Below are 27,608 nucleotides of genomic sequence, written 5' to 3' on the forward strand. Positions count from 1 at the left end.
ATAGCAAAAATGGCTGAGGTGTGCGTGGTGTGGCCACAGTGAAACTCTTCTGGTTCAAACAGAACTTGACACCTGATCCAGTTGACAGATCTCACTCCGAAAAGGGGTTCAGCAGGCAGTTCTTTGTCCACTCCTCCGTCTTTCTGTGAGATAAATACTGACAATCTGATTTTAAACTCTATTAGAAAGGTAGGAAGGGGTAAGACAGGAGGAAAGGATTTGTGAGTCTGGCCTCTGGCTATCACAAGAAAATATATTGTAATAGTCCTTTCAAAAGTGATACGGTTTTTGAAGGGGAGTGAGCATGAAATATACTGGGAGGTGTGCTTTACTGAAATTAGTATCTGTCAGCAAACCGAAACCTTTTGAAAGTTGAAGGAAGGACAAAACAGTGGTAGAAGTTCCAATGTTCCCCTGCCTGCCTTTTTTTACTCAAACCAAGACTTCAACCCAATAGCGTTTGAACTATCCCTTCAGATTTTTGAGTTGTTTGTATATGGTGATCAAAAATTGCTATATTGAACCCAGACAGGAAAGCCACAAGTTTGAGTGTAAAGCCTCATCTTGAAGAACAAGCTGCAAGTCTTCATAATGGAAAACCTATTCAGCAGCAGCAGCAGTGGGTGGTGATACTGGTAGTAGTAGTAGTAATAATAATGAAATCTCTGCTTCACTGGGGGCTGGTTTGTGCAGCTTAGTTGACATTCTCTGTTTCCTTTTCATGTGTTTCTGTCTGACAGGCTGGGCACAGAGCAGTTTTGTTTGCTTGCTACGTTTTATATTTTCCAGGAGGATCACAGTTGAAAGCAGTGTCTTGTTTTTGCAGCTTTCTTCGGTTCCCTGTTGGCAGTTCATTGGTTGGATTAGCCAGATGATGGCACTACTTGACAAGGATGAAGCAGTAGCCGTACAACATACTGTTGAAGAGATTGCAGATACCTATCCCCAGGCAATCATCTACCCTTTCATGATCAGCAGTGAAAGTTACCGTTTCAAAGATACTGCAACTGGTTGGAAGAACAAGGAATTTGTAGAAAGGTGAATTTGCAATCAGAGGAGCTGTTTTGTATGGTTTTTATTCAGGAGTGAAGAGGTTGATTTATTTTTCCTAAACAAACTTTTCTCTTGGGTGAGCATGAGGATCATGAGCATGAGCAGGTAGTCCCATGCACACTGTGTTTTCATTTAACGGCCCAGGGAAAAACAATACGTAAGTCTTAGTATTAGACATACTCAGGCTGGTGGCCTTAATACATGCTGAAGTACTGAGTACATACAGTCCACAGGCTGTGGGAAGTTTTTCCAAGATAAAACAAAAAGACCACAAAGAGGCAACCCCTTTCTCTTTGTAATTCTGTGGTGGTCAAAGTTTCTTCTTTTTTCTCCTGCTCTTCTGAGGTAGAAGGGAAATCTGGTCATGATTAGGCTCTTTCTGTAGCAGACTTCACAGCAGCGTGAGTCAGTATCCATCAGAGGTGAAGATTAAGCTTGCTTAGACATTTACGATCTTTCTAATGCCAAAAGAAAGCAGAAATGTTTAAATAAGGTAGATGCTCCTACCAGACTTAAGACAGGGCCAGTGAAATGGATGCATGTTATCTTGACTGATAGCTCTTTTGTTTTCTTCTCTGCTTCTTCAGTGTGTAGCATGCACCTTCCTGTACAAGCCATCCCCTGCCCATTTTGCCATGCGATAAAACCTGAGTTAATCCGCAGGCAAAAGTTAACTTCTACCACGCAGTGCTGTAGAACCACTAATACAATTTTAGTGGTCTTTCTGCCTTTTTTTTTTTTTTACTCTCTCATACATTTGCTGGATTTCTTTGCTTCAGGTAAGAAGATAAAGTCTTGTGCTTCACAAAGTATCGCCCTTGAATAACTGTTGTGACAGGATGTATAGTCTGGTTAATGCCTATTTATGTTACAAGGACGTTTTCCACTTCACCAGCAAGCTCCAGTTTTCATAGTGGAGCACTTAATTAAGAAACTGGGAGCTGCATGGTAAGGACAGTCAATATATTAGCAATCGTGCAGTCCCAGAGAGAATTCTTAGGGAGTCCTGCCTACCTATCCTTCGATTATTTTACCAGATTCTTGAATATGGCAAACAGTCTGGATCATTGCTTATCTGCATGCTAAGTGGTGATGGTAGCTCTGTTGAATTGTGATGCGCTTTTTTCTCTTAAAGAATCAGGAATAAGTTGGACAGAGGAGGAACAGTTCAAGATTTTGTTCGCTCCCTGGAACAGCTCTCTAATCCCATAATGATTTTTAAGGTAAAATGTATTTGGCTTTTTCCCCCTCCCTCCCTTCACTTTCATTACCCTTTGGCAGGGTGCTATCAGCAGCTTTCACTGGTGTAGTCTCCCTCCCTTGTGCCAGCTGGCTATTTTGTGCTAGCCCTTTTCAGCTTTTGCCTTCCAGGGTGAAGGGAAGTATTTCCATAGCCTTTTGATTGCTCTTCTGATTATCAAGACACACTAATTAGCTATTTGTAAATAAGGAAATACAATCTGAGCAGGTTACCAAAGAGCAAGGGTCAGCAAACTTTTTTCTCAGTACTCATCTCTTTCTTTCTGTTTGCAGGATTGGGTTGAGGATGTCAAAAACGAGTTGGTAAAAGCTCAGAGAAATAAAAATAAGCTTAAGGAAATGTACGAAGGAATGTACAAGAGTTTGGGAAATTCAGATGCTCCTGGCCTTGGATTGCTGAGGAAAAGGTTTATTCAGGTATGTGTGATTACTGAGTCATGTTGGCATCGTGTGCTTTTCTAGAAGGCACCTGAAAGTCAAAAGAGGAAGCCAGATTACAGCTTTTACAAGTGTTGCAGGACTTGATGAGACAAAAGATCAAGTTGTTAGTACTGGACTGGGATTTCTTTGCTAGAAGCTATGGACTTACTATAGTTCAACCTCTGACTGCCCTTCAGGACTAAATGTTCCCTCTTAACTCAGCTTCTGCCTTCCCCTTCCTGCACACTGCCAGGTTGTCAGGGCCTAGGCCTCTCTGACCATCCAGAAACATGCACAGGAATCTGGCCCTGGGTTTTTGTTTTCCCTGCTGCCAAGGATACATGAGCATCTTAGGGTGTTTTGCTATGTTATGCTACTCAATTTTGCTGCTTATACTAAGTTATTTAGGGTAAGTTATTCAGAAGAGTTAAGACTATGAAGAATTACAGAAATGACTTTTCAAAAGTAGAAAATAGCATGGGGCTCAAGGAAATGCACTGAGAGTTTTTACATAGAAATGCACACTTTTGGGTCCAGAAATCTCTGAGCTGCAAATTGCTGGAGGCCAGGAGAGTGATAATCATGTAGAATCAGGGCTGTATGCTTGTATAGTATGTGCATAGGCCATGACCAGGGCTAGGTGGATCCAAGTTTCTCCCGTATGGCCATTCTTATGGCACATTAGCATTAGATAAACTTACCAAGTGTCACTAGGGAGATTCTTTTTCCATGAGCAGGGAAGGTGGAGGATGAGAGTAAGGTGGAGTTGAAAGGAGGTAAGGTGCTAGAGCAGCAGAAAGGGCAATTAGGAGTTTAGGGGCATACTAGCTCCTTGAATATGTTGCTGCAAGATAAGCTGGGTCTCTGATGATAATGACTTTACACTTAAAGAGTATGGGAATAAGAATTGGCAGGATGTGCCACTTTTGGCTGGGAGCAGAAGGAACAGAGCAGCTGTAGGTTGAGCCATACAGCAAGGACCTGTCAGGCATGAGAACAAAGGCAGTCTGCGTTTGGTGTTAATGCAGTTCCTTTCTATAAATGAACCTCAGGCTTTTGCAAAGGACTTTGACCATCATTTTGGAAAAGGTGGCTCAGTACTGTTGGATATGAAGATTGGTGACTTTGATGCAATTACAACATCTCTTCTCTCAAAAATGAACAAGAACCATAAAGAACCTGGAAACCTGAAAGAATGTTCACCGTGGATGAGTGAATTCAAAGCCGAGTTCTTGAGGAATGAACTAGAAGTTCCTGGTAAGTTCCTCGTTAGTGTCAATGGTGAACTGGCCTTTACAAGAAAGTTGCTACTCTTGAACTCTACTCCTTATGTTGGTCATATTGTCCTTTTTTCTGGCCTTACGCAGAGGAAGATTTCACATGAAATAACTGTTCATTCATCATCTCTTAATTCTGTTCTTAAGCTGTAGTCCTGATTTTTAGAATTGTTTCTAAAATTATATTTCTTGCCTAAGTAGTTTTTAAAGACTCAAGGAAATCTGATATATAAATCTAATGTACGTTTAAATCTGTTTCAGAAACAATGTGTCCTTTGAAACCATTAACCATGCAATTCTAGCAGTTTAACAATGAAAGAATATTAGATTAAATCCTATTATGTATATGATGGATTTTAATGCATTTTAAAATATTTTCTTCATAGCTATATATCCTACCAATTGGACAAAATATTTGAAAGTGTGTTCTGTTCTTAAATACACTTAAAAAAGTAAGTCTATGTAACCTTTTTTCTTTTACTTTTTTCTACTACCACTTCAGGTCAATATGATGGAAAAGGGAAGCCAATGCCAGAGTACCATGCAAAAATCTCTGGATTTGATGAACGGGTATGATTTTAAGTTTGAGTCAAAATCCTTTATGGTATAAATTTATGTCCATATTCCATGTGAAGAATTTGACAGTAGCAAGGCTGCTGATTGTGTACACATCTTGCAGCACATAAGGGAAAGTCTGCAAGTGGGCATTTGTTTTTCTAGTAATAACTGAGCAACTTGATTATGCCATCCAGGAATGATGGATATGCTTAATCTCAGTGATAATCCTGTAAGGCTGAGTCTTCTGTCACAAATATTTTGCTTTTTCCTGTCTTTTTCCAAGATAAGTGTAATGGAATCCTTGAGGAAGCCAAAACGCATAACAATCCGCGGTAGCGATGAGCAGGAGTATCCTTTTCTTGTCAAAGGTGGTGAAGACCTGCGACAAGACCAACGTATTGAGCAGCTGTTTGATGTAATGAACATTATCCTTTCCCAAGATGCTACATGTAGCCAAAGGAATATGCAGTTAAAAACTTACCAGGTCATCCCCATGACAACAAGGTAGGCATTTCTTTTTGAAGGGACAGAAGTCCTTGTGTTAACATCTGTTACTTTTGGGATGTTGGAAAGTAAGATTTCTGTGTGTGAGATTCTGGTTCTGGTGTTTTGTGTCTTCCCTTTTTTATTGTTATTTATTTTGCTTTTACAGAACATTGAAGTTGCTTTGTCTGGAAACTTTCAGAGTATATTTGAATATCAACCTTCTTTTAGCAGGCACTAGAATGTGTTGCTTCCTGTTTGTGGTGTTCCTCTGAAGTTCACATCTCTGAATAATTTTTTTCCAGACTGGGGCTCATCAAGTGGCTGGAAAATACTTGTACTTTAAAAGAATTTCTTAAGAATAGCATGTCTGAAGAGGAAAGCATCAGCTATAACAGGTGATGCTTGTTTAGCTATCTTCTCTATTAGAGTCCACTACTAATGGGCTTTTGATATGGACAATCTTGAGGCAGCATTTTATTTTTTAATAAGAATGAAATAAAAGCACCTGTAAGTGAGGAGGCAGTTTGTACTTCCTGACCCAAATTAGTAATTAGCAACTGTTTGTTTAATGAGTACCATTGTACCTGGAATATCCTCCACCCAGGTTGTTTAAACAAGAGGCTTATAATTATAATCACTTGTGACGTCACTATCATCACAATTTCCTTATCAGTACATTGATTTTACAAGCAAAGGATTTTGATCTCTTGATTTGATCAGGCAGGAAATGGACGTAGGTCAGTGAGGCGGGGAGCTGAGCAGAGGGAAGAGGAGCAGAGCAGAGACAGAGCTATTCAGGTCCTAGGTTCAGCAGTGAGTCAGTGACAGAGGAAATTGTCAGCAGATGCATAAAACACACCTGTAAAAGAACAGTCTGACTTTATAAAAATGCTGGGTTTGAATAAGTTAGCTTTCTCTTGATTGTAATTGGAGGACTAATAATTGTAAAATTGATTTAATTCTATCATTTCAGTCTCTTTCTGTGCTGGAATTTAGACATGTAGTTTTATTTACCAATGTTGTTCTTGGTGCATAATCTCTGTTTGGATTTGTCGGAGCGTTGCTGTCACCATTTATTTTTACAAGTCCTCTTGGTTATGGTGCCGGTTGGAGTAGCCGCCAGCATGGAGGTTCAACTACAGAGAGTCTTTATTTCTATAATTACTGAATTTGTGAGCAGTTCAGGAACTGTTACAGTTCCTGCATTACTGCAGTATTACTGCAGTCTGCTTCACTTTTGTGAAGAGCAGCGGTATTACGTTAGTCTCAGTTCATTGACTGGAAAAGTGGGGGACTCCTCACAGGGAACCACCTCATGAAGGGAGAAAATTTCTGATATACTAAATGTAGAAGATGAGTGTCTTTCTAAAAACAGTTGATTATTTATCCCCCTCCAAAATAGCTTTATTGTTGTATATAGGCTTTAAATACTTACCCACACTTTATCTTGAGCTATGGTTGAATGATAGCACTCACAAAGGAAAATTCTGATTAAATCCTTGCTGGCACTATTTTTGTTGGGGTATGGGGCATACCTTCCTGAAGTTTTGACATCCTTTTCTTCATCCCAAAGTGATGGTCTCTGCAGTCTATAAATGATAAATACTTACATGGAAAGGATCTCTATATCTCAGAACATGCTTTGGAAGGGAAGGCAGGTGCTCTGCTAAGTTGCTTTCTCTCTGGAAAAGGAGTTTAATGTCTAGTATATTTAGTTAAGATGGGGGAAAAAAAAAGATCAAATTCTTCAATAAGCTCCCATTCCTCCCCTCTTGTACACACTGAGGACTGCCTTCCTGCATTCCCATGGACAAACAGCAGCATTGGTTACATACCTACTCCTGTGATAGGCTGCATAATGCCTCCCAGATGGATGCAAGACTGTTGAAAATATCTTTCCTTGCCTGGAGAAATTATTCTGAGTCTTTCTTGTCAACACAGTATCTAATTTTCACAGTGCCTATTGACAAGTTAACACCTTTGAGGATTCTAATCTTCTGACAAACATGGCTGAAGTGCATTCAAAGCTAGGGGGAATGAGATGGATGGATCAGCATATGCACTGATTGCGTAAACTTCATTTCCAGAGCAAGGCTAAGATTGATGTAGGCTGCAGATACCAGACTTTTCCTGTGCATAAAAATCTCATGGGTCATAGCAGCACACAGCCTGCAGGTGTTCAAGTACAGAGTGGTAAGGTAATATAGGGAAATCATCAGCTTTTCTTTTTTGTCCCTAGCAAAAAGGGACCTCATGCTACCTATTCTGAGTGGCTGTCCAAGATGGGTGGGAAAGCACAAGGCATTTCTCGATACCAGGTTATGTATAGGTAAGTATTGAGAACTGCATGTAAAATATAGAAACTAGAGTGTGCACACATAGAGTTGTAGAAATTCCAGGAAAAATATGATCTGCATTATAATTTGCAGGCTAGATCTGATTTTTTGCTCATTTTACTCCTTTGTCTTACTGGCGATGCTCTGCAGGAGGAGTTTAGTACTGCCAAAATCCCCCCAGAGCACGGGAATGCTTCCAGAAGCTTGCTCACTTCTTTAAGGAAGTGTCTAGTTGAAGAAGAGCATCTGCTTCTTTATTTTGTAGGTGTCTTGTTCCTTCCTGATTATGCAGTTAGGTAGTCTGCCTCAGAGCCAGAGCACCTGCTGAAGCTGGACAGAGAAAATCACTGTGATTCCCTGAGAATTTAAGAATATTTGATGGTTCAGGTCCCAACTTGAGCATCCTCTCGTAGGAATTTCCACACCTGCCTAGATCTAGCACTGAAGAGGGGGGAAAACTAGAGTTTGCAGTGGAGCATGATGAGCTCATAACCTGCTTAAGCAAGCATCTTGCTTTTTAAAGGAAAACTTTGACTCCTTTAAATTAGTGCATGGGCATTAATACTTGTATTCAGATCCAGAATGTGCTTTGGAATTCCCAATCGCCCCCACTCATCTCATGCTAGGCTCCATTGCAGAGCTGTACCCTAGTACACAGTTTGGCTGCTGTTTAAAATGCAATTCTCTATATTCACAGAATGGAGAACCTTTAAGGTTCATCTTGGATACTAGGTTGGTAAAGGGTGGGTTTTGTGGAATGTATTTTATTGCTTCTTTAAGTTATCCAAAGCTATAAAAGATTACAGGAGATGCAAAGGTAAGAAGGACTATTCAGACATTCATATTCTGGCCTAGTTCTTAAATCCAGCTGCACCAAGATACTCCAGGAGTCGATATTTCATGAAGAAACTGTTATCTGGGATCTTGTCTCTTTGGTCCACACTAGTATTCGACAGTTCAGTGGTACTGCCCAGTGAAGCTGTGTCTGCCCCATCCGTGGCAGTGTTCAAGGCCAGGCTGGATGTGGCTTCAAACAACCTGGTCTAGTGGAAGGTGTCCCTGCCCATAGCAAGGGGGATAAAACTTAATGATCTTGAGTTTCCCTTCTGACCCAAACCTTTCTATGATTCTGTGTATAAATCTGAACTTCTAACACCCAGTGGGCTGTTATTTCAATAGCTAACATTATTCCTTCTTTAATTTGCAGAAATGCTAACCGTACAGAAACAGTTAAGTCTTTCAGAAGCAGGGAAAGCAGTGTTCCAGAAGACCTGCTACGGTAAGTGCACTGTTAAAGGCTGCAGGTTGTGAAACAAATGTTGGTGGTTTATCTGTATGCAACAAGAGATTTCTGTTTTAAGGCGAGCCTTTGTGAAAATGAGTACATCTCCTCAAGCTTTCCTGTCCCTGCGGTCCCATTTTGCCAGCTCTCATGCACTGATGTGCATCAGCCACTGGATACTTGGTATTGGAGATAGACATCTGTCCAACTTCATGATTAACAAGGAGACAGGTGGCATGGTGGGAATAGACTTTGGATATGCGTTTGGCTCAGCTACACAGGTATTTGCTTTTCTAATTAATTTATTACAGCTTTTATGTGCAATGACACATCTGGTCTCAGTGCTAAATTTAATTGCCACTATTCTGATGCAAAATAATATTTACAAGTTATTTCTAGTTAATAGAAGAAAATCTGTGTTTCCATATATTCTCAGACAAACAAGGAGCAGTAGAGTTTCATGGAGTCTGTGTGGTATGGTGGTATATAATTCAGCCATACTTTTAACCACTGTCTCTAAATATTCATGACTAGAGCTTTGATGGTCCTGCTCAGCCCTGTCACACATTATTTTCAGTTAGGGGACAGAGAGGGTTTCAAAGCTTGAAAAGAAAAAAAAAATCTATTTCTAATCCTTCTGTTCCGAGGCTTCTTAATTCTTGTTTTGTTTTGACTGTCCCTCCCCTTGGCTAGTTTTTGCCGGTGCCAGAGTTGATGCCTTTTCGTCTGACTCGCCAATTTGTTAATCTGATGATGCCAGTGAAAGAGTGGGGTCTCATTTACAGTGTGATGGTACATGCCCTAAGGGCTTATCGTGAGGATCCAGATCTCCTCATCAGCACGATGGATGTATTTGTAAAAGAGCCTTCTTTGGACTGGAAGGTGGGATTTTTCCTCTTTCCTTTTTTTTTATGTGAAAATTCTTAAACTGTATTAAGGATAAAACTGATCAGAAAGGGAAGTATTTCCTGATGTTCACTCAGTGTTCCTCTTATCTTTTTCTTATCTTTCTTTTGTTTTTCTGAGTTCTCAAAGAAACTGAACTTAAAGGATTTTAAATGATCAGTGGACAAAGACTAGTAGCATATGTCTGTGTTATCATTGCAGTGTTCTTTATCTGCATGATAATCCTAAAAATGTGGGTATCTCTTGATCATGTTATGAAACTTACATCACAGCATACATATTTTCATTTTTTTGTATTCAGACTCTTAAATTTATGTAACACTGTATGGTTCAAACTAATAATTACAGAGAAAAAATCTGAAACTAGTTGCACTTCAGTAACTCCAGTTGTAAATTAAATTTTGAGTCACTGCCTGGATAGATATCGTCACTACTTTGCCCTCTATTGCATTTGCACTTGAGCTTGACTTGCTATGATTGGGCAGCTTAAAGGGCTTTTAAGTATATAATTTATGATAAATAGGGCAAATTTGTTTTCTGTTTAGAACTCTGAACAAAGACAACTGAGAAAAGGAGGTACATGGATTAAGGAAGTAAACACATCTGAAGTAAACTGGTACCCTTTGCAAAGAGTCAGCTATGTCAAACGAAAGCTTACAGGTGCCAATCCAGCAACAATCACTTGGTAAGATACTCTCCTTCTGCTTTCATCTGCTTCAAGAGCTTTGGCAGTCTCCTGTGTCAGATTCCACTCCCTTCAGATAGACTGGCAGCTAAGAAAAGAGACAGGCCTCCTGTCAGAATCATTTGGTCCACATACAAGCCCTCTGAATAGCCCTATCAGCCAAACACCAGATAACTCCCCATTAGTGTTCCTGCTGCAGCTCAGGCCTCCTGAGCAGTTTTACTGTTCCTGGCAGCACACACAACCCCACCCTGTAAGCCTGCTTAACTTCTCACTCCTCAGACTGCTGTTCTTTATGTTCGTCTCCACGGCTTCTAGTCTGGGGGTGGTATTTAAATCAATATGCTTCTGCTGGACAGTTGCTTGAAATGGAACCTGAACCAGCTGTATGGGAGGCATGGAGGTATTGCTGTTTCCCAAAACCACCAAATTCAAATCTGATGGCATTCCCAGGTTTTTTATGTCAGTCTAGTCAAGTCTGGTTAAAGGCAGAATGTCTTTAAAGTTCAGTTAAAGTACAATTAATCCCTTCCATCCTCTTTTAAAAAGACATTTTGGATTAATCAAGAGGGGGGTTGAAAAGCAAAGAAAAGCCTGTTTTAAAACCATCCAAACACTGAAAAGTGCAGGACTTGGGAGGAGTCCCTATTGTGGTCAAGGCTGTACTGGAAAAGGCATCAAAATATTCCTTGCAGACACAAATCAGTAGGGCAGGTAGGGAGATAACAGCTCAGATGTGAGCTGCTGCTGTCTTTCATTTAGACATCTTTGACAAGCTTGAAATATTCATGGTAAATATTCACTATAAAGGACACCTGAAATCATCAGTTGCCTTCCACAGCTATTGAATAGTTTCCACGTCTTGAAAAATAAAGCTGCAGGACTTGTGTTCGAGTACTGTTTGGTGTTTAAAAATCCATCACAGATGTTTTTGCTTGTTTCTTTTAGTAAGATCTTACTTTTGTGTTCTCAATTTTAGTGATGAACTGCGCCTCGGCCACGAGAAGTCACCTTCTTATAATGATCTTGCAGCTGTGGCTTGTGGTAATGCTGATAACAACATCAGAGCCAAGGAGCCAGAGGATGGCCTTTCAGAAGAGACACAAGTGAGATGCCTGATCGATCAAGCAACAGATCCCAACATTCTTGGCAGAGTCTGGGAAGGATGGGAAGCCTGGATGTGAGGGGCTGCTCTCTAAAGCCCAGGCTGCAAGGGAACGTATACCGTAATGCACAGCTGCAACCAGATTAGAATTTTAAGGCCAGAAAGGAAAAAAAGCCCAAACTCTTAAACAATGATGATAAACATGGTTAACTTGGCTAATATAGAAAATAGTATTTTTTGTATTAAAGCTGTATTCAAAAAGTGACCTTTTTTAAATTGTCTTTTATCAATTTTATCATTCTGATTCTCTGATGTTGGCAGGGATAGAGCCACACCGTCAGGTAACCTTGATGGCAAGTGCAGTGCAGCACAGATGGCGAAGGGGAAAAGAGTTCTTTCAAATATTACAGTTCTTTATTACCCAGCGTTCATTGTAGGAGATAGTTTCCATTGGGGCTTTTAATAATTATCATATAAGGTATAATAAAAATGAGTCCTTGCCCTTTTACTACCTGCAGTCTTTCCTTCCTGCCTCCGTGGTGATGGGGCAGGCCCAGTCTCACTGAGGTCCTTGAGTGCTGCTGGCACCAGGCATGAATAAATCTCAGCTGGAGAGCTGGGAATCTGCCTCCTGGATACAAGGCCAGGGAAAACTCAGGGTGGGGAAGATTGCTCACTGGGGTCTAGTGGATAGCGAGGGAGCTCTTCTGTTTCAAATATTTCCAGCAACAATTACTATTTGTTACCTTCCTCTTAAACAACTGAGCATATTTAGTAGGTCAATAGTGTTACAAATCAAGACATTCAGAATCTTTTTATCAGATTTTATTAATTTGAAATATTGTTCAGCTGTATTTTTGTAGAGGAAATGTCTGTTGAAGCTTTCAGACCAATACCTCATTTCGAAAGTTAATTCAGGGCTTTTTAATCACAGAACACACCCACACCCATTTATAGAGACAATAGCTGATGAACAGTGGTTATTTTTTTCATAAGCATGTGTGATACAGTCTATATACACTTGTGTAAGGTGTCTTGGTGCATTTCATTCTGTTCATGGCTGGTATCAGACAAGACAGCAGCAAAACGACTGTCTTGGTTAGGGTTAGGTGAGGTGCCCTAGCTTTCACCTTGCCACTCTACAAATAAATACAAGACGGTTTAAAGCACAATAAAAAGCTACATGAAACGGCAAAGGGGACATTTGGAAATCAAGTGGCCACTCGTAGGAGGTGTTAATTTCACTTCTGGCACTTATCTCAGATACTCACTGGGTACTTTGACCTGTGCTGGGGAGGACAAAGTTTAGGTTTATAGTTTAACGAGGCTCTTCTGTAGGACTTTCAATACCTTCAGCAACAGTAGATGTTTGTGTGCAGGAAGATGCCATCCTTGGTCTTTGGGAAAGGAACTGGGGTGAACCCTGGCCCATGCCCTGTTCTCTGTAGCGAAAAGCCCTCAGCCCAGGGGTGAAAGAAAGACTTGGACAGGCGAAAGTAACCTTGGTGGTGCAAAAGCGCTTAGAACATGCCCATGATAACTTAAAAACTCCATTTTGGCACAAAAATAAGTGCTATATGTGGAAGCCTCGGCTACATTAGTGCTACTAGGTGTGTATTTGTTGAGCTCAAGTGCCAGCTGATGAGCAAAACGCAGCTCCCGAGTTTTCACGAGCAGAAATGTATCCTATGCGAAGCAAGCAGAATCGTCCTCATGGAGCTTTCCTTGTGCAGCTGAATGAGCCTGGAACCAGCCTCCAACGTACGTGAATCACAGCTGCTGTCCCCAATCCTGACTGAAGGGCGCTGCTCTCAATAAAACACGGCAGTTGAAAGGAAAGGGCTGAAGCCAGCCTGTGAAGCAGCAAGAAAAGTTCTGATGCAACACAAACCTCAAGTCGCTGGGCTCTGTGCTTGATGGGGTGGGCTTGTTTGGCTTCCAGAAAAGACTATCAGGGTTGGAGACTGCTTCAGGTCTCCTGGTGCAAAACAAAACTGAGTAGCTTTTCACAAGTACAGCAGACTATTTTCTTCTCAGATTAAATAACGTGCTGTGCACGCTATCTGAAATTCCCTGGTTGCAGCTAAAAAGCTATACACAGCATTAGTATGGGTTCTCAGGAGGTTCTTCTTAGTGTATAGAATAAATTAATGTTTAAGCTAGTGCTTACCACCTCTGTCAGTCTTCCCCGTAACTCAAAGTTACAACCCTGCGGAGCACAGAGGAAACCTCTGCTGCTTGCAGTCTCCTTTCCCAGCTGATAAAGAGGTTCCTGCATGGGGCTTGTCATAGCATTTTCCCTTAGTCCCCACCACTGCCCCCCAGTTTAAATGTTACCTAGAGGTGTCTGTTGAGATGTGGCACAGCTCCAGCACATGTTTAGGCTTAGGAAGGAGCCTATGAGCTCTCCACAAGAGCAATGAATGAGGCTTGTCCTCAGCCGTGGAATAAGGAGTTCCCTACGGCTTCATGCTGAAGGCTTTGGCCAGCCACTTCCTCATGTCAGGTAAGTCAGTGCCTACATTTAGAGACACTCCTCCCCAGACTTCATGTTTTTCAAAATCAGGGACTTAAAATAAGCATTTATTGTGGTTACTTTAAACCACTTTCTCTTTCCCCCTCCCAAGTACTGAGGATGAGGGTCTGCAGGGTCACTCCATTAACACCATACGCTTCAGCTGGAAATGACCTGGGGTTTAAAAACTTCAAGCTGCTTGTGAGAAATGGCACCTGTGCAGAAAGGCCATGCCCTGGCAGCCACACACAGCACCGAATAGTGCCTCTGATCTTGTAGAAAAGCTACCAAAGAGTTACCCCCCTTACATTAAACCAACAGAGCCCAGAATAAGGGGTTTAGAGATTTTCTTGTTGCAGACAGTTCAGGAAGGAGTGGCCCGAAAGGACTGGAACAGGTTGGGTTACAGTTTCCACTCTATTTACAGTGGGGGTGTTTTCCTTTCTGGTGGGACAGGAGAGAGGAGCACTCGCTCTACCTGTCCATTAAACCCACAATAAATGATACTGTGCAAGATTGCACTTAGTTAGGCAGAAGATGTAGCTGCAAATTGGAGCTCATGAATCTCATCCCTAACGGGACCTCATGCAAAACCCCTTGACAGGAAAGGTTCAGCGCGTCCACCACAGAGCACGAGGAAACAAAGAGCACAGGGTCTGAAGCATTTCACTGCGGCCTTTCGGGAGCCCAGGGTGGAAGATTTAATTCAGCAGCTACAGGTGCTGCTGAGCAACCTGCAGGCAGTCAGAGCACAGGCATTAACCAAGCTAAAAGGAAGAATCCTTCCACTTACCAGCAAGTTCTTCATTCCCTTGGAGCAGGGGGGCCGCAGTCTGAATTTGCAGTGAGCTGACCCGAGTGAGTACAAGGGCTGTGGTGAGCAAAATACTGTTGCAGAGACCGGAGACACGAGAAAGGCAGGAGCCTCGGCAGGGGTGGGATGAGGGATAGGGAGGGTCTGTCGAGCAGTCACTGTGCTACCTAATGAGAGCCAACACCAGCCTCAAGGAGGTAGTGTCTCCCTAGGAGAGTGTGGCAGCTTTTTGACTCAAACAACTTGCACCTCCTCATCTGCATGTCCCATTCCCGGGTCAGCCCCCGAGTGCCGGTCCTGGCTTCTGCCTGTTGAATTAAACGATCATCACGCACCTGCTTCTCTGTGGGGGGAGGAGAAAACCGGGCAAACCGCCTCTGCACCTTTTCCCCATTGTCAGCATCCTGCCAGCCTTTCCCTGTGAAACCCGGTGCTGGACTGAGGATAAGGTAGGTGTCCCTCCTGCGGCTGCCTTGCCCGAGGCCATGAATCCCCCGGGAGCTAGCTCCCCTCAGCCCTGTAGCACCCCAAGAGCAGTGAAGGGCTCTTTAGGCTCTGCAGGACCAGCCCAGCCTCGGCAGGCTCCCAGCCCTGCTGTTCCAAAAAGTCCTGCACTTCTGGCCAGAGATGAGCATGCAGGAAGGAGGATGGTGGGGATTAAAGCCAGGCTGAAGTGTTGGCCTGATTACTCACCTTCCCTGAGTGGCCTGTCCCTTGTTTATGAGGAAAAACTAGTCAGAAGTACAGTGTGATTTAATTCCTGTACCTGAAGGACTTGCTCAGGGTCCTGGTGCTGCTCTGGGTTCACTGCCAGCTCTCCAAGTAACGTAAGGTTTTGTTCTTTCTATGCAAAGGTTTCTTTCTAGAGAAAGGGTTCTTGTCCCTTTCTGCCCAGGTTTAAACGCTCCTCTCGCCTTCACTTGGAGCAGGAACCCCAAAGAGGTTTTGAAGAAATCATTCTGAAATTCAGATGCTCAGAATGTTTCTCACGCTGTGTGAGCTTACAAGATCCCAGAGGTAAGCCAGAATTCGGTGGGTCCGGTACTCAGCAGCGTGGGTGAGGGAATCAAGGGCTTGTCTCTGCTTCTCTGCTCATGAAAGTACTTGTGCAGATGGGAACAGATTCAGGTGCTGAAGTGCCAGACAAATCCATCCAGGAAACAGCAAAGCTTGGATGGATATCAACCTGCCTTCAGCCCAGTGCTTTGGCAAGTGACAAGTACCACCTACTTGCACACTCCTGGGTGCCTTGCTGCAGGTGTTTCACCACCCCAGGGCCTCGCACCCTGCGTGGCACGTGGGAGCCCCTCAAAATGTGCTCCTGAAATCACGCATCTCCAACCCAGCAGCAAACACAGCCAACTTCAGCCTTCCAGGGGACGGTTTTGGGGCAGGGATCAACAGGTCTGACCATGAGCTCTGAACACCCCTCCAGGTCCTGAAGACACTGGAAGCAAAGCTGCACCCACCGAGATAGGCTCAGGTGTGACAGGGCTGGCAGATACTGAGGCTTACGCAGGGTGTCCGTGCCCAGCAGTTGCTGCTCTCTGAAGGGTTTTGGGAATCTGGTTGCTGTGCAGCAGGGTGCCCAGCGGGGCCGGGTGACCTGGCTGGGAATTGAGTCTCCTCTGCGAAGTAACACATGATGGGCATTAAACGAGGCTGCCCAGGCTGGCACAGTTGCACGCCAACACTGATGAGCAGCTGCCCTTTGGGGAGAAGGACTTCCGGAAGCTGAAAGCACAACAGAGTTCCACATAAACAGCAAAACGAGACGCTGTCCAAGACAAACCATCACTGCATGGCTACAGCAGGTGAGGTGATACCAGACCCTGTCACAGAGCAGGGAGGGAGTCTGCGTGTCAGATTGCCTTCCCTTTCTGAACTACCTTCCCATGATTTTCCCACCCGCCCTCCTACACTTCATGCAGAGAAAAAAGTTCAGGAGCACTATGTTCCCTGCAGACAGCAGGCCAGGAGCAGGTGGCACAGAGTCATGCGATGTGAATATACCCCAGTGCTGAAGGGCAGAAAACAACATGCAAAGCTGGGCTTGGGGGAATGTTATTTATTGAAGATGCGGAAGAGGAAAATTGTTTCCACTTCTTGCATCACTGTCAGTGCTTAATGCTGTGGGATGAGGCTGCAGGGTCAAACCCCTGATGAGCAAAGCAAATCAAGTCTGTTTATTTAACAACGTAATGTCTCTGCGGGGTTACTGCAGCACTACAGCTGAGAATAAAGCCAAGCCCCTCCACATGAAGCTTTACCTGCCAGATGCAAAACCTCACCTGGCAGGCAGAGAACACTTACCCAGATCCCACAAGCTTCCCACAAGGAGTTCAGAGCCAAAGGGAGAGTGCAGATCAGCCCTGTCCCAGCTATTCCTGTTAAAATACATACCCCTTAGAGAAACAGCTGTGCCACGGCAACAGCTGCAGGACCGCCGGATGGAGCCCTGCCCAGGGAGATGCCATGGGCCCTGCACATACCCACGCTCCCCAGAGAGCCACCACCGAGTGGCATGGCAGAGCTTCATGTTTCATCTGAGCTCTAGGCTGGGAAGCCAGTGGCTGCACTGAACATAGAAACATGGAATGATTTGGGTTGGAAGGGACACTCAAGTTCATCCAGTTCCAACCCCTGGTCATGGGCAGGGGCACCCTCCACTAGACCAGGTTGCTCAAAGCTCCACCTAGGTTGCTCAAAGTCCTGCTGGTGTCACAAAGCTAGCCAGGTCTTCTGGGGAAAAAATAATAAATCTTAAAATGGAATTTTTAAAGGGTTTTTCATGTGTTTTGCAATTCAGGCAGCGGAGCACCTGCGGGTGATGCCAGGGGGCTATAAACTGTTAAGTAATTTGAAAACGTAGCTATTTCACACACTTACAATAGTTCCATTTCTCCGATGCTTGCCAATTTAATGGTAGTTGTTAATCGGATGAAAGGGAGAGGGGTTGTAATGACTAACCATAAGTTTTTAAAGAGGTTTAACTTCACGCAGGCACCCTGAAGTAGCTAAAGATGCCTTAACAGCCCTTTTCCCACGGGAGCATCCTGCAAGGTGAAGTCCGAGCAGCCACCCCGTCACTGGAGCGGGGGTGTTACAGCTCTCCTCCAGCGGGAGGAGCGGAGCCTCGGGAGGGCGCTCGGGCGATGCACAGGGACATGCGTGGGGCAGGCAGCATCCTTCCCGGAGCGCTTCATCCAAGGCGCCTCTGGGGAAACGTGTGCGGAGTGGGTGCAGCGTGTAGGGGGAGCGGTGAAATGAGCCTTTTCCGTTGCCCCGTGTGGAAGTAAGACAGGAAAAGGGTAAATTAACGCTCGACCGGAGCGCTGGAATGGGGGGACGGGGTGGTCCGGGGAGGGGGCAGCCGCCCAACGGAGCGAAGGTCCGCGGGATGAAAAGTCTAGGCTTGACCCCCCCGGAGGGAAGTCTCCCCCTGCCCGCGGCTATCCTCCACCGGGAGGCGGCAGCTCTCCGCGGCGGGAGCCCTGCCTCCGCGGCCGCGCACCCCACCCGCTCCCGCCCCCGGTCCCCGGGGGTGCCGGGAACACTCGAGGTTCCCCGTCATTGGGGCAGGAGGCGGGGCCGGCGCCGTATAAGAAGGGACCGAGCGGGCGTTTCGCTCCCAGGTCCAGAGACGCCTTGTCCCATAGCCGCTTCCTATCGCCGAGCGCGGCGTGACCCGAGTCCGGATCGATCCCCGCGGGGAAGCGAAGCGGCTGCGGGACCGCATCAGGAGCACCGGTACCACCACCACCAGTACAAGCAGCAGCACCAGCAGGAGCACCAGCCCCGCTCCCCACCTGCCCGTGGCGGAGACTGGAGCTGCTATCACCGCGGAGCGGAGGTTGGTGCCCGCGGTCAGGAGCCCCTCTGCCGCGACCGTGCGGCGCCTCGTCCCGCTGGCCGATGAGCGCCGCCACTCTCTACAGCCTGGACTCCCCGGCATGCTATAAGAGCTGGTGCCTGGAGCCCGCCAACTTCTACGACGCCAAGGTGGGCAGCGGCGGCGGGCCCGGTCCCGCCTGCAAGCCGGGGGGCCGCGGCGGCTGCGGGATGAGCGGCGAGGAGGCAGGGGGCGGCCTGGGGGGCAGCGGCACCAACCTGGCGGAGCTGAGCGCCGCCGCCCCGGCCATGTATGAGGACGAGAGCGCCATCGACTTCAGCTCCTACATTGACTCCATGTCGGCCGTGCCCAACCTGGAGCTCTGCAACGACGAGCTCTTCGCCGACCTCTTCAACAGCAACCACAAGCCCGAGCGGGGCGGGGACTACGGCGAGTACTTGCCGCCGGGCGGCGGCGCCGGCCGCGACCCCGCCAAGGACCTCGGCGCTGCCATGACCACCCTGCTGGGCGCCGAGCCCCGCACCGCCTCCTCGTCCTCCTCCTCTTCCTCCTCCTCCTCCTCTTCCTCCTCCCGCGGCGCGCTGAAGCAGGAGCCGGACTGGAGCGACAGCGACCTGTCCTCCTCGCTGCTGCCGTCGCAGATCGCCACCTGCGCGCAGACCATCATGAACCTGAGCGGGCAGCCCACGCCGCCCACCTCGCCCGAGCCGCCGGGCAGCAGCTCCCCGTCCAGCTGCAGCACCCGCTCGCCGGGCCCCGCAGCGCCGCTGCCCGGCCCGGGGCAGGGCGTCCCTGCCCCGCCGGCCCCCGGCGGGAAGGAGCGGGGCGGCAAGAAGTGCGTGGACAGGTTTAGCCCCGAGTACCGGCAGCGCCGGGAGCGCAACAACATCGCCGTGCGCAAGAGCCGCGACAAGGCGAAGCGGCGCAACCAGGAGATGCAGCAGAAGCTGCTGGAGCTCTCGGCCGAGAACGAGAAGCTGCACAAGAAGATCGAGCAGCTCACCCGGGACTTGACCAGCCTCCGGCACTTCTTCAAGCAGCTGCCCAGCGCCTCGTTCCTGCAGCCCGGCTCGGGCACCGACTGCCGGTAACCGGGGCGGGGAGCGGGACGGAGAGACGGACTCCGGGTGACTGTGGATGATAAATAAATACCTCAGCGGCCGCGCCGGGCCGAGCAGAGCCTATGCGGGGCCGGGCCGCGGCGTCCCGGGCCGGGCCGGGCGACGGGGCAGGAGACGCGAAGCCGCGGTGAGAGCCGCCGGCCGCTTGCGGAGCGTCGGAGCGACGCGGGGCCGGGCCCGGGTCTTGCACCACGAAACTTGCAAAAAAAAAAAAAAAAGAAAAAAGCTAAATATATATATATATATTTTCTTCTCTCCCCTTAAATTATTTTTGTAATGGTAGTTTTCATCTTTTCTACATTTTACTCATACCGATGCAGCTATGGTACATCTGTTAAAATGATTCAACCCCACATGTATTTTAGGGAGTAGGATGAAAACCCAGAGAGACTGAGCATGCTCGACCTTTTATATCAATTTTTACAGCATTTCTAGGAATAAAAGAACAAAAAGCATTTTAAAACAACCCTGCTCTCGTTTGCTCTGTATGGCGAAGGCGGCGGGGGAGGGGGGGTAGCCCTCGGAAGGGGCTCCCGCAGCCGAAGCGGGATGGTGAGGGCGAGCGGGGGGGGCTCGTTTGGTTCTACAGCAGCCTCAGGGAGGTGCAGTGGTTGGCGGGAGCCGCTGAGGCTCTCGCAGGTGGTGGGTACAAAAGTCTGTTTGTCCCGGGAGCTGCGCGGCTGGGCCGAACTGCTGAGTCAGCTGCTGGCGCTGAGCTGTCGGGGCCGAGTAGCGGTGGCACATGGCACAGACCATGCTATGGGGGCTGCCGTGGCGCCGGGACCCCTCCAGAAACAGAGCATTAATGATAACAAAAAGCCTACCTGAACATAGAGCACTGTTAGTTGACGTTCCTGCTAAGAAACCTCGAAGCATTTTTCCGAAGCTGCACCTCCACTAACGCTCCTGAACATTACCGCTAAGCTTGAACCAGATGTGGGCTCAAGGGAGGTGGTGTTGGGTCCATGCACTTCAGCCCGCTGTGGGCTATTGCGAGCTGGCCACTTTCACTGATCCCTGCTAGTGAAAGCGAGAGCGGGCAACAACACCGAGTAACTGTTACAAAGGGTTAAGCAACTTGTCTGAGTTTTATTAGTGCGCGCACGAAGTGACAGCATCTGCAGGGCACTGGCACAAACATGGCCTGGTGGGACCAGCACCTCCACAGCCAGCACTTTCTGAGAGAGGAACCTTACTGGCTTCCGAGGGGTGACCCTGGTCTTGGACAGAGCAGTGTCCTCTATGCAGGAATGGGCTGACATCCCCTTTTTCCTTATGGGGAGGTAGGTAAAAGACCGAAACAGACAAGAGGGGAAAAAAGGGGGATTCAAAAGCTGGGCAATCGTGACGTATGTAAAACTTTCCACTATCGGCCACAGCCGCAGGAATGATCAGTGCAGCAACAGGCTTGCTGTTCCTTTTCTGCTGGGTGATCACATACAGGATCTGTGCAAAACCATTCATTCTTCCTCCTCTGACCTGTAAATGGGTTTTAAATACTGTGGAAGGGGAAGGGGGGGGGAAAATCTAATGTCTGACTGGACTCTCATATCTCCAACAATGCATACATAGGAAGATTTTGGTATTATTTATCTGATCTGTAATCCCTGTCTCTGTACAGTCTGGGTGAGGATATATATGTGGCCTACAAAACAGTCTGTTTGTTACCCATAAGAGAAATCATAATGAAACACCCGCTCTGTGGGAAGCTACAGATAACACGGTACTTCTATGCTCAGAGACCAATTAGCTGTGAAACATTAACTTTATATGTGCTTGACACTTTAAAACATAAGCTTCATTCAAATCTCCATTTTTATAACGTTTATTGCAATGTGATAACAAATGTTACAACTCAGAACTGGTGCAGCCAGCAGTACATCTGAAATCCACTGATAAAACTCAGCTTAGACCAATGTTCACTGCCTATAGCAAGGTATTTATTTCGAAAATATCAGTAAAATATATTCCCTCTACACATAATACAGTATTATAAAAAAGAAAAAATATTCACAACCATTCAAACTTCCAAGTGAGTTGGTTTCCACACATCAACAGTGAACACACCGAAGAATGGTATTCCTTAATGCTGAACTGATCCAAAAAAGCAGAGTACAGAAAGTTGAACAGATTTCTTTTGTATAGGTACTTCTCCAGGATTCACACAATGTGCTTTGTAAATCGCAGTTTTAATAAACTATCTGAATACTTATCATGCTTGCTTTCTACATTATCGGTGGCACTAGTTAACAGATAACCACATTACAAAGTCCACAGATACTATAATAGCTGACGAGTTCAACTCAATGTCTTGCTGCTGCTTCCAGAAGAACAATTTCCTCCAGTGCAATGCAGTTGGGGTGGCTGGTTACGGAGCGGACGTAGCAGTTCAATAACCCCACCTCCTTTCCCAGCACGCTCTGCACCTCATAACTCTGCAGTGATAAAAGCATGTTGATTAAAACAAACAGTCCTGGACATTCTGTTCCAAGCAGCATTCGGCTGGGAAGATGCAGGGTGTTAAGGTCCTCTTCCAACAGACAATTTTTTTAAGGACTCAGAAAGAAAGGTGCATTGGAAGTGACAGAAAGGATTTAATCCATTAGATTTTCAGTAACTAGATCTCCTGCTTCACGTGCTGCTTCCCTACCAGGCTTTTAAATAGGAGCTGGTTAAATATAATAATAAAGAAAGCTACTGTGAGCTTGAACTCGAGTTTGTTGAAGCATAACAACCTACATGTGCTCCCTTTACCTAGCTTTCTGACACTCACAGAAATGTGCTAGCAATGTGTATGTACAAACTAGGTATCAATTACCTCAGGTAACAGAGCCAACAAAGGAAAAAATATTTTGTAACAACTCATTTTATGCACCCCTACACACACACTTTGTCCTGTACAATCGCCAGCACCTACATGGTCCCTGCTGTTTAATGACCTGACTGGCAGTTTACCCACATGAGTAGTGCCTGAGCAGATCCATAGAGACTGTACTCTGTCTGGAGGTGAGGGATGGGGTGATTCCTCTAAAAGGAGACAGCGTGTTAACAGAAGCACTGGCAGCAATGACAGCTGATGCTTGGCTTGAGAGCATTTCTTAGATTGCAGGTTATATCCATGTAAGCCAATCCTATGTTGGGCTGCATCAAAAGGAGCATGGCCAGCAGGCTGAAGGAGGTGATTCTCCCCCTCTACTCTCATGACATCCCACCTGTAGTACTGCGTCCAGCTCTAGGGCCCCTAACACGAGGGATGTTGGAGCACGTCCAGAGAAAAGCCGTGAAGATGATCGGGGGGCTGGAGTGCCTCTCCTATTGGACAGGCTGAGAGAATTTGGCTTGCTCAGCCTGGAAAAGAGAAGGCTCTGGGGTGACCTTAGGAGCAGCCTTCCAGTACCGAAAGGGGCCTACAAAAAATCTGGAGAGGGACATTTTACAAGGGCCTGTAGTGACAGAACAAGCGGGAATGGCTTTAAACTGAAAGGGAGGAGATTTAAATTAGATAATAGAAAGAAGTTCACTATGAGGGTGGTGAGGCACTGGCACAGGTTGCCCAGAGAAGCTGTGGCTGCCCCATCCATCCCTGGCAGTGTTCAAGGTTGGACAGAGCTATGAGCAACCTGGTGGAAGGTGTCCCTGCCCATGGCAGGGGGGTTGGAACTGGATGACTTTTAAGGTCCCTTCCAACCCAAACCATTCTAAGATTCTGTGATTTCTTTCCTCAATGGGACTTGCCTAAAACTGGCCTCTGCCCATGCCTCCACTTTCATCTGGGCTGTGAATCTGTACAGGTATGGGATAGCCATGCCTGTTGCCTGCTTCAAGGTATAAACATACCTTTTTTTATTCCCCCCCATTTATTTTTACCCCAGACTGGTTCTGCAGTTCAGTTCACCACGCAGCTGCACAAACAGCTATACTGGTGTAACAGATGGGCTGACACAAAGTAAGGAACAAGTGGCTAGGGCCACTGACAGCTAAAACCAACCTCCCGCCCAAAAGAAGTGATTACAAAGCTACATCCTTAGAAACTTTAGCAGCAACGGCAAAAAAATGCCACCTCAAGTGGTATTTTTCGTGATTCATCTTTGTTGAGATAAAATGCACTGGTTCAGAGATGGAAATGCTTGTGGAAAAAAAAAAAAAAAGGAAAAAAATATTCCTGCATTTCAGCTAGGGGAAAAAAAATGTTTCCAAGTTGCCAACTTGCAAATACTAGCATTATAAAAACTGAAACATGAAAAAGAGGTTGGTTGAATTCTAATAACTCAAAAAAGAACTGTGTTTTGTCAGTCTGTAACCAAACCAGACACATCCCGTACAACTTAACTGCGTATTAAAAGAGCAAGCATATTTGGGGAATTTCTTGTATACCTTTGCTTAAATGAAATGCACACCCTCCAGCATAAGAAAAATAATTTATCATTTCAGAGCAACGCTCCACTTTAAATATTACCATTAAATCCATTAAAAGCACGGAGCATGTAATAGCAGCATGCTAGAAGACTGTGTAAGATGGAAAGCAAAATGACCCCAATGCGTCATCTAACTGAAGATGTTTAACTGGTGTGATTAAACATGACGAGCTGCCCTTTGCTCCCTTCCACATGCAATGGAGAGGGGGGAATCTCAGCATCCTAATTGGACTTAATCACCCTCTGAAGGTGCCACTCCTTTGCTGCTGACCATCCGGCAGCCAATGCCAGCCATTCACCTACCCAGTGCCTCCCTCACCTGTGATAAATCTGGGTCAGTGTGCCAAATGTCAGGGTTCTTCTGATATCTCAGATGAAAGGAATGACTCCTTCGCAATTACCTAAACTGCACTTCAGCCCACAGATCCCCCATGGTTTATGTGTCTTTCATTCATACAGTTATAGAGCATTTTCTTGCACGCATTTTGCAAATTTCTCCACAATTCCACCTGCCAATAGTTGTGCTATTAGACAGTAGTTGTTATACAGAGGTTGGAAGACCAGCCCCAAAAGGTGGGATGCTTGGACTGTATCTTTGCTGTCTTTGGATCCTCAGCCAGAAAATGAAGTAAAGCCCAGCATTGCCCACTGCAGCTCTGAATGTCTGGCCATACTACTGCTTGCAGTATGTATCTGCATCTGCAGATCTTCAGCTGAGCTAAAGTTGTCTACACAGCCCATCTGCAGCATCCCTCTTCTAAAAAGGAGGGTGCCATGTGATAGCAGGTGGGAGATGGCATTGCCAAAGGGCCCAGGCGGCTCCAATCCCAGCGTGGACATGAAAAAAGTAGTTCATTGTTTCTAGAGAAACCTCTTGCCACTCCTCGTGCAGTTCTGAAACAAGCTGCCTGGAAAGGCAGAACCTCCATCCCTGGAGGTTTTCAAGACCCTACCAGCCAAAGTCACAACTGACCACTGGCAATAGCCCAGTGTGAGTGCTAGGTCAGACAATGACCTCCAGGAATCCCTTTCATTTCTACGATTTGAGTATCTTTCCACCCAGTTCATGTCTCCTGCCCTCTGCCTCTACAGTAAGTTATGATGTAGTTTAACTTTCTTTCATCAACATTCATTATACCTACCCCATTCTCACTGGCAGAGGACATCAGGAGGGAAGAGATTGTCTTCTGTAACAGCTGGAATGAGAAAATGAACAGGTTTTGGTCACAACAAAAAAAATCCTACATATGCAGAGACATGCTGTTCACAGGTTAAAACAGTCACATTGAACAAAGATTTATCATTTTAACATAGAATGGTTTTGCTTCTCTGGCCAAGAAAGCAGAGGAGAGGTGACATAGAAGATGTTCAGAATGGGAGTCTAAAAATACACATTCCTGTAGGCTGTGGAGACTGGCCCAACCCAACAAAGCCCTTCAGCTGGACCATAAACCAGTTTGCAAACCTCAGGGTGGACTCAATGACTGTATTATTTGAGTAAGAGCTGGGAACTGGGTTCTTAGTCCAAGGAAACACAAGTTTATTATCAGATTAAATTATAGGATTTTTCTTCCGACAGAGCTGTTTAGAGAACCACGGCTTAAAGTACCTACATATGTGGCTTTAAGATCTATGTATCCAGTCTCACCATACTCAATACACCGAAGCTCATTTCATGCCATACCTTCACTTTTACTGTACTTTGAGGTCGGGATGAACAACTCAAGAAGACTTCCAGCTGCATTTTCAAAACTGGTGAAATGACAACTTCAGAGCACTGGCTGCAATACAGCAATCCTCTGAAATACACCAGTGATGATGGAAAAACAGAAATGGAAAAGCTATCAGCTGTAAATGAAAACACACAAGAAACCAGCTAGCTTATTCTCTAAAATACTTTGCTGGTAGACTGCTGGTAGGAAAGTCCTGGTAGAAATGCAGTTGGTAACAGCAAATAGGGCTCTCTGTTGGCAGAGCTAAGTAACTGTCTTGGAGAGAGACCCAATCTTCTAGCAAAACGATCTTCCTTTTATACGTTTTGGCAACATGGTGGGAGGTTGCTATTTACAGTCACCTCACTTAAGCAAATATTAATCCCATAACCTTCTAGAAGTTATGGCAAGAGAGAATGTGTAGTATAGATTTGGCCCAAGTGACTTATTGATTTAGGCCCTTGTTCAGCAAACATTCAACATTTTCAGCACATGCTTAAGTTATATGCATAAAATAAAGCTCAGCTCTAAGTGCTTGTTGGAATAACTTCTTAAACAAATATTGATGGTACATTGTTCTCCAAACGAAGCAGAGAGTCCTTCACAGTACAGATACTTTTTTGTTAAACTACACTACTATGTAAGCATACATCTTTATTTTTTTGCATGATAGTAGAATATAGGACAACTTTAATTTTCAGCTTTTCCCCCCCCCCAGGCTATATGCAACAAAGCGTAAAAGGTAAAGCTTCTCATATTTAGGAAAACGTTATCTATTTCAGTGGAATCAAGCATGACAAACTTCTCCTTAGGCTTTTTGTGGGTTTTTCCAGGAGAAAGAAGCCCCCTTTCATACTTTTTACTCTCTCTAATCCTCTCATGCTTTTACTCTGTCAGGTATCTCAGACTCTGCAAGAGCAAGATGGCTAAGCAGCTGAAAGAGAGGCTTTCCAAGAGCATGCAAGTGTGATGCAGGTTTAGCATTTTGGGTGGTAACAGGTCCTCCAGGATCAGTCTTCACGACTGGGACAGTTGTACTCCCAGACCCATCTGACATCCTTTTTAGAAAGGTTATCAATTTAATAGGTCTGAAACACAACACTTTCACACTTACAGCAAAGCTCACAGTTCAATATCAAAGTGAGGTGAATTGGTGGTACACAGGGGGCAAGCTACGGTAGACAAACACAAAACGCGACTTTTAAATGAGCTTAAAATCAGACCTACCATTTATGTGGATGTTTATTGAAACTAATATTGTAATGCAGTGGGCTATGAAATCTGTATGAGTGACACTTTAAGATTAGCTTGAAAAAAATGTGATTCAAACCATTTCATATCTACTTGTATCTTTTTTAATAAATTAATCTAACCTTGCAGGCTTTATCAATTCATCAGCAATAAAAATACTACATCTTAGCTCTAGGAAGGAACAAAGTGCAGCCTGTGCCTGCAGGAATCATTGCATCACCTGTTGCTCTTATGGCTACATGTGCAAAACACCTGGAGTGCTCTGGAGCACGCTGACTCTCACCTGTCCTGGGGACACAGTTCCAACTTTCCATTGCCACATCTGTCACAGGTAGGCCAGGAGAAAGCAGTGCTCTCATTAACTCCAACAACAGTACCTGCAGAACATGAAATTCTTACAAAATACATGGGTTAAGCTAGCAAACACAGTCACTCCTGGCTTCACAGCAGGTTTGATCTTTTCTGACACTCAGCTTAAGACTTGTTGGAGCAAGCATCAGCTCTTCCAACAGTCTCACTCGTCCCTCGAACAAGGGATGACAGTACTGCAGAGCGTGTT

At 45.5% G+C, this 27,608-nt stretch overlaps 3 protein-coding genes and 1 long non-coding RNA gene across 5 annotated transcripts in view; 2 read left to right on the top strand and 2 right to left on the bottom strand.

Annotated features, from left to right (window-relative positions):
- PRKDC (protein kinase, DNA-activated, catalytic subunit) overlaps positions 1-11,633 on the top strand; it is an 81,949-nt gene extending 70,316 nt beyond the window's left edge. The window contains exons 74-86 of the mRNA XM_061448523.1: positions 827-1,038; positions 2,189-2,276; positions 2,587-2,730; positions 3,786-3,990; positions 4,513-4,580; positions 4,852-5,072; positions 5,357-5,449; positions 7,294-7,383; positions 8,598-8,669; positions 8,752-8,953; positions 9,366-9,554; positions 10,124-10,263; positions 11,243-11,633. Coding sequence (XP_061304507.1) covers positions 827-1,038; positions 2,189-2,276; positions 2,587-2,730; positions 3,786-3,990; positions 4,513-4,580; positions 4,852-5,072; positions 5,357-5,449; positions 7,294-7,383; positions 8,598-8,669; positions 8,752-8,953; positions 9,366-9,554; positions 10,124-10,263; positions 11,243-11,447 — 1,929 coding nt within the window. The 3' untranslated portion in view covers positions 11,448-11,633. The remainder of the gene's footprint in view (positions 1-826; positions 1,039-2,188; positions 2,277-2,586; positions 2,731-3,785; positions 3,991-4,512; positions 4,581-4,851; positions 5,073-5,356; positions 5,450-7,293; positions 7,384-8,597; positions 8,670-8,751; positions 8,954-9,365; positions 9,555-10,123; positions 10,264-11,242) is intronic.
- Positions 11,634-16,749: 5,116 nt separating this feature from the next.
- On the bottom strand, positions 16,750-17,443 carry LOC133266361 (uncharacterized). The gene is made up of 2 exons (XR_009742342.1): positions 17,190-17,443; positions 16,750-17,084 (listed from the first exon to the last, which is right to left on the bottom strand). It is a non-coding gene; the product is annotated as an uncharacterized LOC133266361 (long non-coding RNA).
- A 535-nt stretch (positions 17,444-17,978) lies between these two features.
- Positions 17,979-20,137, top strand: CEBPD (CCAAT enhancer binding protein delta). The gene has a single exon (XM_061448524.1). The coding sequence runs from the start codon at positions 18,613-18,615 to the stop codon at positions 19,639-19,641; it is 1,029 nt and encodes a 342-aa protein (XP_061304508.1). The 5' UTR covers positions 17,979-18,612; the 3' UTR covers positions 19,642-20,137.
- Positions 20,138-21,715: 1,578 nt separating this feature from the next.
- Positions 21,716-27,608, bottom strand: part of SPIDR (scaffold protein involved in DNA repair) — a 204,213-nt gene continuing 198,320 nt past the window's right edge. Inside the window, exons 18-21 of one of the 2 annotated variants that reach the window (XM_061448525.1) lie at positions 27,333-27,426; positions 25,771-25,885; positions 25,229-25,282; positions 21,716-22,106 (exon numbers count right to left, since the gene is read on the bottom strand). In XM_061448525.1, the coding sequence (XP_061304509.1) occupies positions 21,975-22,106; positions 25,229-25,282; positions 25,771-25,885; positions 27,333-27,426 (395 nt within the window). In that variant the 3' untranslated portion in view covers positions 21,716-21,974. The remainder of the gene's footprint in view (positions 22,107-25,228; positions 25,283-25,770; positions 25,886-27,332; positions 27,427-27,608) is intronic. The other variant, XM_061448526.1, reaches the window with a different exon arrangement.

This window comes from Pezoporus flaviventris, unplaced genomic scaffold (assembly GCF_033815535.1).
Source record: "Pezoporus flaviventris isolate CSIRO_AGI_PZ_B2104156 unplaced genomic scaffold, CSIRO_AGI_Pfla_v1 ptg000007l, whole genome shotgun sequence".
In the NCBI taxonomy this organism is placed as follows: Eukaryota; Metazoa; Chordata; class Aves; order Psittaciformes; family Psittacidae; genus Pezoporus; species Pezoporus flaviventris.

Coding starts and splice junctions, on each gene's coding strand:
- CEBPD (XM_061448524.1), top strand. CDS start 18,613: ATGAGCGCCGCCACTCTCTACAGCCTGGACTCCCCGGCATGCTATAAG.